This window comes from Brachypodium distachyon, chromosome 5 (genome assembly GCF_000005505.3).
Source record: "Brachypodium distachyon strain Bd21 chromosome 5, Brachypodium_distachyon_v3.0, whole genome shotgun sequence".
Lineage (NCBI taxonomy): Eukaryota > Viridiplantae > Streptophyta > Magnoliopsida > Poales > Poaceae > Brachypodium > Brachypodium distachyon.
This window is the reverse complement of record NC_016135.3, coordinates 6,635,280-6,648,106: the sequence shown is the minus strand read 5'-3', so window position 1 is coordinate 6,648,106 and position 12,827 is coordinate 6,635,280. Positions and strand designations below refer to the sequence as shown.

General features: G+C 49.1%; 1 protein-coding gene and 1 pseudogene across 1 annotated transcript; one reads left to right on the top strand and one right to left on the bottom strand.

Annotated features, from left to right (window-relative positions):
- Nucleotides 1-1,260: 1,260 nt before the first annotated feature.
- On the bottom strand, nucleotides 1,261-7,622 carry LOC112269365 (annotated as a pseudogene).
- Nucleotides 7,623-8,232: 610 nt separating this feature from the next.
- LOC100842202 (7-deoxyloganetin glucosyltransferase-like) lies at nucleotides 8,233-10,489 on the top strand. The gene has a single exon (XM_024455483.1). It carries the CDS (start codon nucleotides 8,726-8,728, stop codon nucleotides 10,223-10,225), a length of 1,500 nt encoding a protein of 499 aa, XP_024311251.1. The 5' UTR covers nucleotides 8,233-8,725; the 3' UTR covers nucleotides 10,226-10,489.
- The last annotated feature ends 2,338 nt before the right edge of the window (nucleotides 10,490-12,827 follow it).

The window sequence follows — 12,827 nt, the reverse complement described above, 5'->3', positions numbered from 1 at the left end:
TAGTCTGTGTGTGCAATGCGCAAAAACACGACCTCGATAAAATTTTGAGTTTTCTTTTTATAAAGTTGTTAATAGTTGTGCTAATTATTCATCTAACACACCAAAACACTCGCCACCCAATTGGCCCAGAAGTTAGGCCCGATGTGGAATATTTTGTGGGGGCCACATGTCAGTGTACTCTTATCCCCCTCCTCTTTTTCGTCTTTTGTGGACTCATGTTCTTGTCCTCCACTACTACTATAAAGCTCGTTGTCTTAACCAATCATCACCATCGACGATTCTTATAGGGACATGTCAGTGATAACTGTGCACAAGTCCTCTTGATAAGTCATCACTACCACGTCCCTAAAGGACCGCCAGTCTTGAAAAGTTTGTGCCACTCTCGTTAGCATACATCTGACATATTTACCTGGTCCGTGAAACAAGAACCATCGGTGTCAGCTCTGACGACTCACTGGCAACAAGGTCAGCAGTGACTGCTCGAACATTGACATGTATCCGGCCACACATCAGTGATAACTCTAGCTCGAACCACAATCCCCACTTACCTAGTGTGCGAGAGTCGCCATTGACGGGTCAAGTGTGTATGTACAGGTGTTTTCAGATGGGCAATAGGAGCTTTGCCCCCCCACCCCCCATTTAAGATTTAAAAATTGTGCTTACGTCCCTACTATTTATACTGCAAGCTAATTTTTTGTATTTTGGTCCCCTAGCCAATAATCTCTGCTTTATCCCTTCTTATAATTTTTTCCTTAGTCCGCCCTTCTTATAATTTTTCACTGCTTCTGCCCTCGAGTGTATGACCCGTCGTGAAGGCTTTGTCCTATATAAACTCATGACTTGGGTGAAATTCACCATTTCACAAGTTCCACGCCTCTCATTTAAACCAAAAGAAGCATGACAGCTAGATGACGACACATCAACCGCTCGAATGCTGGAGGTGCATGCAACACATCACAGATCATACTACGAGCATTGCGTAGCGCCTGAAGACTATTGAGCTAACATTTGCTCGTTACAATTTTTAGGATATAGCTAAATTAAGGATAAATTAACTATACATGAAACTAACTGTTAAGTCAGGATGGCACCCGTAGGGTAACGATATGGGTGGAGGCTCCTCGTATCTTTTTTTTCTTTCAAAAAGGGTCTCATGCACACAACCATTTTTATTGCAATGTGATCAAAAATCATACAATTCATTGATCAGCGATAGTCGATACAAAGATAAGCCAACGAAATAGCTCTAACAAGACGAAATTATGCATCTAGACGTCTAGTACACCGCCAGCCAGTCTGGCTGAAGATATCCCGAGTGACCATCTCCAGTCGGTTGTATCCAGTATCCAAAGGTTCCCGCAGACGCGCAGGAAGCTGGAAAGCCCACAGTCGGATCCAATGGGTTGCTCTGAAAACAACCTGCAAAAAATGTGGAACTCTGGTTCTATTAAAAACAACATCATTTCTGCAGTTCCAAATAGCCCAACAGAAAGCCGAAACTCCCATTCGAATATGAGCCTTAATTTTGTTGTCTAACCCATTAAACCAGTTGCCAAATAAATTAGTAATCGAAGTCGGTGGATGCAGATTAAAAGTAATATAAATAATGCGCCACACAATGCGAGCTAAAGGACACAAAATAAAGAGGTGATGTACAGTTTCATCGGAGTCACAAAAGCAACACTTTAAACTCCCCTCCCAGTTCCGTTTCGCAAGATTCTCTTTAGTCAAAAGAACTTTGCGGTCGAGAAACCACATAAATATCTTCACTTTTGAAGGAATTTTTAACTTCCACAGGTATTTCCGATGAAAAACCGTTTGTCCTTTCATAAAGTCTGCGTACATAGACTTTACAGTAAAAATGCCCGAGGAAGAAAGACTCCAAACAAACTTATCCGGCTCACCAGAAAATTGCACCAACATCAAACGCCGAACCAAATGCAGCCAACACGCCCATTTGTGTCCATCGAGGTTCCGTCTAAAACTTATATTCAGAGGAACCGACGCAAAGACCGTAGCAACAGAAACATTTTTGTGCTGTACAATCCAAAAGAGCGAAGGATATTGATGAGCAAGAGGTGAATTTTCTAGCCAGGTGTCCTCCCAGAAACGAATTCTGGCACCATCCCCCAGGATGAACATACCAAGGCTAAAAAAGTCATCTTTAACTTTCAGGAGCCCTTTCCAAAATGGAGAATCAGTAGGTCTAATAGACGTATGGGAAAGGGTGTCACCACGAAGGTACTTGTTCTGTAGCAGTTCTTGCCACATCCCTTCCTCATTAAGGAGCTTGAAAAGCCATTTGCTTAGCAAGCATCTATTTTTAATTTCCAACAACTCAATGCCCAAACCACCTTGGTCCTTAGGACGACAGATGATATTCCATTTGGTCAGCCTATACTTCCACCGATGCTCGTCAGACTGCCAGAAGAAACGAGATCTGTAGAAATCCAATCTCTTGCGAACCCCGACGGGTATTTCAAGAAAAGATAACATAAACATGGGCATGCTAGTAAGAACATAATTAATGAGAGTAAGTCGATCGCCGTAGGAAAGAAGCTTACCCTTCCAACACCCCAGCTTTTTCTCAAAACGATCCTCCACCGACTTCCATTCCTTATTAAGCAATTTACGGTAATGAACGGGGATCCCTAGATAACGAATTGGTAACTACCCCGACTCACACCCGAAAATGTTCTTATAGCTAGATTTCTCATCCTTAGCCTTCCCAAAACAAAAGATCTCACTTTTATGGAAGTTAATTTTAAGACCTTAGAGCTGCTCAAAAATGCTGAGTATAAGCTTCATGTTAATAGCTTTCGCTAAGTCGTGCTCCAAGAAAAGAATCGTGTCGTCAGCATATTGGAGGATGTAAACCCCTCCCTCAACCAAATGAGGAATAAGGCCTCCAACCTGACCATCCTTTTTTGCCCGAGAAATAAGGATAGCCAGCATATCGGCAACAATATTAAAAAGCAGCGGCGACAACGGATCACCCTGACGTAAGCCTTTCCGGGTCTGGAAAAAATGACCAATATCGTCATTCACCTTAATCCCCACACTTCCTCTCTGAACAAGACGAGAATCCAGTTGCACCAAATAGGATCGAAACCTTTCATTCGGAGCGACCGTTGGAGAAAAGGCCATTTAACTTTATCATAAGCCTTCTCAAAGTCAATCTTAAACAAGACTCCATCCAGCTTCTTCCGATGAAGCTCATGGATGGTCTCATGAAGCACAACCACCCCTTCCAAAATGTGCCGGCCTGGCATAAAAGCCGTCTGCTTAGGACTAATCACTTGATGGGCGATCCCCGCAATACGATTAGTAGCTACCTTAGTAAAAAATTTGAAGCTCACATTCAACAAACAAATAGGACGATATTGCTGGATCTGAATTGCATCCTCCTTCTCGGGAAGAAGAGTAATTACGCCAAAATTAAGTTTATAAAGAGGCAGCTCGCTCGACTGAAGCTGTGTGAAAAGCGCCATCAGATCAAATTTAATAACATTTCAGAAAGTTTGGTAGAACTCGGCCGGAAAGCCGTCGGGACCTGGAGCTTTGTTACGTTCCATCTGAACGATTGCATCGTGCACCTCGTCCTCCGTAAAAACAACCACCAGCATAGCATTCTCTGTCGGAGAGAGTTGAGGGATATCCTCGATCTGATCTTCCAAAAGAGAAAAAGAATTTGGGGCCGATGCACCAAACAATCTCTTGTAGTAATCGGAGATAAACAATTGAAGGTTCGCTTGTCCCGTAATTGTCCCCTCGTCCTGCTCGAGTTGGAAGATTTTTTTCTCTCCGTGCTTTCCATTAGCGATGAGGTGAAAAAACTTTGTATTATTACCTCCCTCCTGGACATACTTAACTTTAGCCCGCTGCCCCCATTTCGACTCTTCTTCCCGTCGGAGCTTAGATACGAAATCATTAGCCTCCTTCAGGGTAGACCGCTCGGCCGTCGAAAGGTCTATGGATTCAGCCTTGATATGAAGAGCGTCAATAATCTTTAAGAGGCGATCCCTTTCTTTCTTATAAACCCTACTAATATTTTTGGCCCAACCACGAAGGAAACGGCGAATGTGTCTAATCTTATTTTGCCAACGCTCAATAGGCGTGTTACCCGATGTAATAGACGCCCATTCAGTGGCGACCATCTCATAAAATCCATCCTGACTTAACCATGAGAGCTCAAATGAAAAATTAGCTTTATTACCGAGGTGAGCCTGATCGCCAGAATCAATAATCAAAGGAGTGTGGTCAGACCCTGAACGAGGCAGAGCATGAACCGACACTTGCGGAAATTTTTGCTCCCAACCAATACTAGAAAGTATGCGATCTAATTTCTCATAAGTCGGAGTCTGACGTCTACTAGCCCAAGTAAATTGGCGCCCCGACAGAGCAATTTCCCTCAAGTCTAAGCTCTCAATAATAGCATTAAAAATAAAAGGCCACCTAGCATTAAAATTATCATTATTATTTTCCTCACGACGGCGAATGATATTAAAATCACCACCAACCAACATCGGCAGGACTTCCGCCTCACAAATCCGAACTAGTTCGGCCAAAAATTCCGCCTTATGCACCACCTGGGCTGCCCCATAAACCGGAACCAAAACCCAGTCAAAACCATCCACCTTGGACCGTAGCTGGAATTTAACACAAAAATCCCCCGTGTCAACCCGATTGATTGACGTGGAGGGTTGTTGTGTTAACCCCAACGAGTATACCACCAGATCTGCCGTGCGGGGGTAAATAGTACCAAGCAAAGTCTAAACCCCTAGCCAAGTGATTCAAAAAGGGAGTCGAAAAATTGGAACGCCCTGTCTCCAAAATAGCCACAAAATCCATATGCTGCTCACGGACAATATCATGTATAAAGCGATGCTTAGCTGGGTCACGAAGACCTTCGCTATTCCAAAACATACCTTTCATCACGAATAACGTCTTATTTTTTTAATCCTAGAGCTCTGACGAACGGTTGAGAAATCGTAGACTTTCTTCTTTCGAGGGCGTGTGACTCTCACACAACGATCCGACTGATCATCCTCAATGACAACCGACTCATCATCTAAGTCTACACAGAGATCTGAAATCTTCGAGACAACTATATTGTGTAAACCATCTACATCCCCATTTGCAGTCCCAACATTCTTATGAAGTAAGGTAAGCGCTCTCTCCATCTCAACATCCTTCAGTAAATTAATCGATTCACTAACAGATGAAATAGTAGAACCTAGAGACACCCCAATACGACTAGCCCTCTCCATGATTTCAGAATCAGGTAGTTCAACAAACGAAAATTTTGAAAGTAAATTTGTACCTAAATTAAAGTTCTCGTTGCGGTCACGAGTCCGACGAGCCGCTCGCTCCAACTGGGTAGCGTCGCCATCCGGTTGGGCACAAAACCTTGCACTGGATCGCACCCCAGACGTCGCAGCTCCTGGATCCCGCCGAACGCAATCATCTCGGCCACCGTTGGAGTAGATGTCCCATTCGCATGTCCGCTGACACACGAACAGGAGCAACCGGAGCAGCGGGCGACTGCCCGAGCACAACAGCCGCCTGCTGTTGACCCCCGAACAGATGCAGCTCCCGCGTGACACCCGGCTGAGGAGACCCAGCCCGCACGGCCGGACATGGCAGGGAGGCAGCAGCTGCACCAGCCCCAACCGCAAGCTGGGGAGACGCACGCACAGCTGCAGCCCCGGCCACAGCAGCAAGCGACTGCTCTGCAACCGGCACCGATGGCCCGCGACGCAGAGAAGCAGCCACCGAGCCACCCGAAGCAGGCCCGCCTGCCGTTGCCGTCCGATCAGCAACAACAGGAGGGAGGCGACCACCACCAGCAGCAAACGGAGGAGCAGATGCCGCAAGCTCATCCTCCTCGACCATATCTGCCCACCGTCCGCTGGGCACTGCCGCTCCCACAGAAAAAGCTCCCACCGGAAAGGAACCGAAGCGAATGGAAGGCAGCAGAGAACAGGCTAACTGAGAGGTATGAGGTGACGAAACATCTCCCACGACCGGTGAAGAAGAACGACCATCAGAATTTGTTGTATGCTTGCCACTGCCATCCGACTCCTCGTGTGAAGAATTACCATTATCATTATTCCCGTCACCATCCGAATCAGAAACATCAGGCATAGTCGCATCGGCCGGCTGCTGAACCTCAAGCGGCGCCTCCACTTGGAAAAACAGCTCAAAACCTTCCCCTTTGATCAAAACAAACCTCCGAGCCGGAATGCGCTTATAATCCGCACAAGCAATACGGATACGCAAAACATTATGAAGCCGAGTATACACCATGTCTACCTCCTTTGTCACCCCAAACAATGACCCAAGACCCCACAGACCAAGAAAATCACGAAGCACCTCCGTGGGAATCCCTGAAACCAGAACCCAAACATCTTGCAGAGTCCAAACGGGTTTCACCTTTACTGTCCATTCCTCAAAAGTAAGCAAGCACGGACTACCGGGAACTTTGAAATTACCAAAACAAACCATCCGCTGAAGTTCCGCCTTGTTGGGAAAATGAACTTTAAAAACATCCTTCTCAGCCAGAGTGACATCCCAAATAAAATTCTCAGTCGGCACAAACAACTGCAATAAAGAAACCATCTCATCGAGAGATAAGCTCCCTCCTGAAATTGTGACCATCCCCACACGGCCACTGTCTAACTTGGTCCGAAACGAGCTAGTTAGCGGCATCTCAAACATGAGTAGCTCCTCATCAGCCACACGATACATAGTCATTTGAGGTTTAGGAGCATCCAGCAGAGGGCACACGACCGAAGCATGTTCTGCCGACTCACAGTGGTCACACAAAATAGTATCACAATCCATGGAAACGTGGCCTGCTAAATTGCAACGATAGCATCTAGCTCTTTTCTTTGCTTGGATCACAGCCCCACCATCTGTTGGGTTAGATGAAGTGCCCACATCAGCAGCCACAACAAACGGCAGCACTTCTGCTGCCTTTCCTTTCGCCGCAGCCAGGGCAGCCGAAGTAGGTCCTGGCCCTGCGGCGTCCTTCGCCACTGCAGGAGGCCGCGCAGAAGAGCGCCCGGTCGCCATGGCCATCGGCATCACAGGAATTGCAGACACCGCTTGCACCGATGATAGCATCCCCCCCGCAGGCGCGACCGGAGGGACAAATGCCGATGTCGAACCCACCAGTGGCGCAGCCGTGACCCCAGCACCAGGGGCCATCGAAGGCGCAGCAGCGGAGGTCACCACTGCAGCCGGAGTCGAATCGGCCGCAGCAGCCATCGTCGTTGCCGATGCCGAACCAGACGCCTGCACCGGGCCACTAGCACCGAGCGAAGAGCCCGGACCGCGCCCGCGATCCGTGGACGAACCACGACCGCGGCCGCCATCACCACGGCCAGCGCGGAACTCAAAACGGCGTCGATTGCCGGATCCAGTGCCACCCTGACGCGCATGGAAGCCACCTGCAGGCCGAGTGTTCCACCGGCCCGGATGGAAACCGCCACCACCATAACCACCTGCTCCCCGACCTCCACCACCATAACCGCCGCCACCATATCCACCGCCATAGCCACCGCCATAGCCATACCCAGGATTGAAACCTTGGTCCCCGGGACCCTCGAACTCGCCATGGCCACCATGAAAACTGCCGTCATTGAAACCACCCCCACGCCCGAAACCACCACGAGCCTCCTCGTATCCTTGCCTGCTCCCTTTGAGGTTACATGTTACACATGCCCGTACCCGCCAAATGGTATAAGTTTTTCCCATACCCATCATCCATTAGGGAAGATGCGTACTCGGGTAAAAATACTCATGTCAAAATTTGATCATATACTCGTAAACAACAACACATTTCTCAAAAACAACAGCAATGTTGTCATAAAATAACACTATATCAGCACATTGTAAATAACAACAAACACAAAAAAAACAGTATATTGTTAAAAACAGTAGACATAATGATAAAAACCGCAGCACATCCCTCTAAAATGAGCGAATCCCAAAATTGGGTGCATCTGGCTACAGGTTCACATCTAACGGTCGCTGCAGGGGTCCAGCGCCTGGGTCGTTCAACGTGAGGTCGCATAACCTAGTTTGGTTATGTATTGAAACAAACATCCAATCGAAACCCAGTTCACAACTCCACGCTACAGTCCCCGTGTCGTGCTCGACATCGACGCCGGACACCACTGGCTTCGGGACCCTCACGTGCTTCCACATCGGGAGCTGATCTCATTCGTGTCGTTTGTTTGTCGAGATGTGAAGATACGATTTCCCTTGTTGCATGCAACAAGCAACTTCAATTTTCCGGGCGTCAACGGCCAACGGATGCGCCAGCAAAGCCCGATCGATCATCCTGTCGATCTGGGACTGGGAGCACGCATCCATGTGGTGACGGCATAAACAATCCGCCATGCGCTCCATGCTACATGACCCAATCAGGCATCAACTTGCTGCCCCGTCTACGTCGTGGCCAAGAGCTGGACAAATGGAGGCCTGCAGCCAGAAGTCAACACTTAACGGCCTGTATTTTGTTTCCGGTAATCCATAGCAGCCCCCAACCGAGACTATACTGGTCACAGACTCACAGCCTCACAAAGGGCTGAGCTTGAACCCGGCCTAGATAACTCTCTGCCAACTTGCCAGTGTCCGCATCTGCACTGCACTGCCTCACAGCGCCCGGCAACGAGCAAGTTAAGTGAGCAGCAAGTCAACTGCCGGAGCTCCATAGATGGAGTCGGAGAAGAAGCCGCCACACGCGGTGTGCTTGCCGTTCCCGGCACAGGGGCACATCACGCCGATGCTGAAGGTGGCCAAGCTGCTGCACGCCAGGGGCTTCCACATCACCTTCGTCAACACCGAGTTCAACCACCGCCGCCTCCAGGGCTCGCTCGGCCCGGACGCCTTCCACGGCTGCCCGGGCTTCCGCTTCGCCGCCATCCCCGACGGCCTCCCGCCGTCCGACCCGGACGCCACGCAGGACATCCCGGCGCTCTGCTACTCCGCCATGACCACCTGCCTCCCGCACGTCGCCGCCCTCATCGCCAGCCTCAACGACGACGCCGCCGCCGCCTCCGGCGCGCCGCCGGTGACTTCCCTCGTCTGCGACGGCGTCATGTCCTTCGCCTACGCCGCCGCCAAGCAGGCCGGCCTGCCATGCGCCGCGCTCTGGACGGCCAGCGCCTGCGGCTTCATGGCCTACAACTACTACAAGGACCTCGTGGACCAAGGGCTCGTGCCGTTCAAGGACGAGGCGCAGCTCACCGACGGGTTCCTGGACGGCACGGTTCCCCACGACCCTCCGGGCTTGTGCCATGGCTTCCAGCTGCGCGACTTCCCGAGCTTCATCCGCACGACGGACCGCGGCGACATCATGCTCAACTACCTCCTCCGCGAGACGGCCCGGCTGCTGTCGCTCCCGGACGCCGTCATCGTCAACACCTTCGACGGCCTCGAGCGGCAGGTGCTCGACGAAATGCGCGCCCAGGCCCTCCCTCCGGTCTACACCCTCGGCCCTCTGCTGCTCCACGAGCGCCGCGTCGTGCCCGAGGGATCCCCGCTCGACGTCGCCGTCAGGTCCAACCTATGGAAGGAGCAGGTCGGGCTGCTGGAGTGGCTCGACGGCCGCGCGCCCCGGTCCGTGGTGTACGTCAACTACGGGAGCATCACGGTGATGACGAACGAGCAGATGCTGGAGTTCGCGTGGGGGCTGGCGAGCAGCGGCTACCCGTTCCTGTGGAACGTCCGCCCCGACCTGGTCAAGGGCGACGCGGCGGTGCTGCCGCCGGAGTTCCTGAGGGCGATCGAGGGGCGGGGGATCCTGACGACGTGGTGCCCGCAGGAGAAGGTGATCGAGCACGAGGCCGTCGGGGTGTTCCTGACGCACTCCGGGTGGAACTCCACGGTGGAGAGCCTCTGCGCCGGGGTGCCGATGCTCTGCTGGCCCTTCTTCGCGGAGCAGCAGACCAACTGCAGGTACGTGCGCACGGAGTGGGGCGTCGGGATGGAGATCGGAGGGGACGTCCGGCGGGCGGAGGTGGCGGGGAAGATACGGGAGGCCATGGAAGGGGAGCAGGGGAAGGAGATGCGCCGCCGCGCGGCGGAGTGGAAAGACATGGCCGCAAGGGCCGCTCTGCCGGGTGGGCCCGCAGAGGCCAATCTCGACGCTCTGGTCCAGGTGTTGCTCGGCAAGACGACGACGGGTCAAGCGCCTCCTCGTCTGGGAAATTAAGACTTCCCCGATGGGATTCTTTCTGCGGTCCGGCCAGAACTTCTGCGGATCCTGTTTACCTGTTTGAAGTTCAAGCGATATGATTTAGGTCCCGCAGGAAACTTCCTACCTCTGTATCAGTTTGCACTTGTATAATTGTATTCTACGACCAGCGCCAGTGGAAATCATTTTCCCTCCAAAGTATTGTTTAGATAAGCATCATATTAAAATACGAGAACACATACCGGTGCAATTCCATTGTGAATTGTAGTCTCAACTCTCAAATATGGTACTGCTGTCGTCTCAATTTACATTGTTATGAACGCGACAAGTAAGAACGAAGAACGAAAAAAAAATCACAGCACAAGAACACACGGATTTAACGTCGAAAACCCTCTCAAACAATGAGAGGAAAAAACCACACGCACCAGCCAGGGAAACTAAACTATATGGGAGTGTTTACAACGCCAGGGAGATTTCACGAACTCAACTCGTGCGAATTCTACCAAAAACGGCGGCATACAAGGGGTATATATAACAGGAACATTAGGGCAAGTCAGATCCGTAACGGGCACACCGGAAGTTCCGGTTGGAGGCCGGAAGTTCCGCATATTCTTGAATATCCGGAAGTTTCACAGCAAGTTTCACAATTTCCCGAATAGTAACAGAGAGCATCCGGAGGTTCGGCCAGAAGTTGGGCCGGAACTTCCAGCCACTGGGATTTGGATCACAATCAACAAACTCCACCTTGAGACAAATTCTTTCTTATAGCAAATTCCTCCTTGTAACATGAACATCAACAACTCTTGAAACAAAGAAAACACTTTCGGCGCCAATAGCCACTAGGGGCTAAACAGTTATACCCACTAGGGGCTAAACAGTTATGCCAATAGCCAATAGGAACAGGCTTTGTCATCATATCAGCAGGATTATCATGAGTGCTGATCTTGCATACGTCAATTTACCTTCTGCGACAATGTCGCGAACAAAATGGTATTTGACATCAATGTGCTTGGTTGTGCCTTCAAAGTAGTGATTATTTTCATGCTTTTGGCAGCAATTAACATATCATCAACATATAACAGCAAGTATGTAAATGATCCATCAACAAATTTAATGTAGACACAACTGTCATACTGAGATCTACTAAAGTCACGTGAGATCATAAATGAATCAAACCTTTTACACCACTGTTTAGGAGATTGCTTCAAACCATAAAAGGACTTCTTCAACTTGCAAACAAACTCCTCTTTACCAGGAACTATGAACCCTTCAGGTTGGTCCATGTATATTTCCTCTTCAAGCTATCCATGCAAAAATGCAGTTTTCAAATCTAATTGCTCAGCTCAAGATCATGCATAGCAACAATACCAAAGAAAGTATGGATGGAACTATGCTTACCACTGGAGAGAACACATCATTGTAATCAATACCTGCTATTTGACTGAAACCTTTTGCCACTAACCTTGCCTTAAACCTCATTGGCTCATTAGGAGACAAACTCTCCTTTCTCTTGAAAATCCATTTGCAGCGAACGGCCTTATTTTGTTTAGGCAAGGGCACAACATCCCATGTACCATTCTTCTCAAGAGATTGCATCTCCTCTTGCATGGCAGATAACCACTTCACACGGTCGCCGGAAACAACTGCTTCATTATATGTGGCCGGTTCACTATCATGCTCCACCTGTTCTGCACAACTCAAAGCATAATAAACAAGATCACACTCTTCAATTAAACGTGGGCGTGAACCTTTATTCCTCTTTGGGCGGTCAGCTGCAATAGACCGTGTGGGTTGCTGCAAAACAGGTGGTGAGGGTGGAACGATATCATCATTATTCACATCATCATTACCATGATCAACCTGAGCATCATCGTTGTCAACAATTTCATCAACGTGCTCCACCTGCACTCTAAGTCTCTCCTCTTCAATGCGAGAGGCATCAGTGGACAAAGTATCATGATACATAACTTTTTCATTAAAGACAACATTCCTGTTCAGCAAATTTTTTTAGTTTCAGGATTCCACAACCTGAAAGCTTTAACTCCAGAAGCATAGCCAAGAAAAATGCACTTAACAGCTCTAGGCTCTAGCTTTCCATTATCAACGTGAGCATAAGCGGTGCAACCGAAAACATTCAACTGTGAATAATCAGCAGGTTTACCAGACCATACCTCAATGGGAGTTTTCTTGTCAAGTGGAATAGAAGGTGACCTGTTTATGAGGTAGCATGCAGTGGAAATGCCTCAGCCCAAAAATGCTTGCCCAAACCTGCATTGGACAACATGCAACGGGCCCTTGATATGATGGTTCTATTCATGCGTTCAGCCACGCCATTTTGCTGTGGAGTACGGGCAACCGTGTATTGCCTAACCACACCATCATTGCTGCAAAACTCCTCAAACTCATCAGAAACAAATTCACCACCATTATTTGTACGCAATTTTTTACCGTCCTTTCAGTTTGCTTTTCTACCATAACTTTCCACTTCTTGAACGCACCAAAAACATCAGATTTGTGTTTCAGAAAATAACGCCAAACTTTTCTTGAGTAATCATCAATAATGGTAAGCATGTAATTAGGACCACCAATAGAAGTCTTACGGGAGGGTCCCCAAACATCA

Coding starts and splice junctions, on each gene's coding strand:
- LOC100842202 (XM_024455483.1), top strand. CDS start 8,726: ATGGAGTCGGAGAAGAAGCCGCCACACGCGGTGTGCTTGCCGTTCCCG.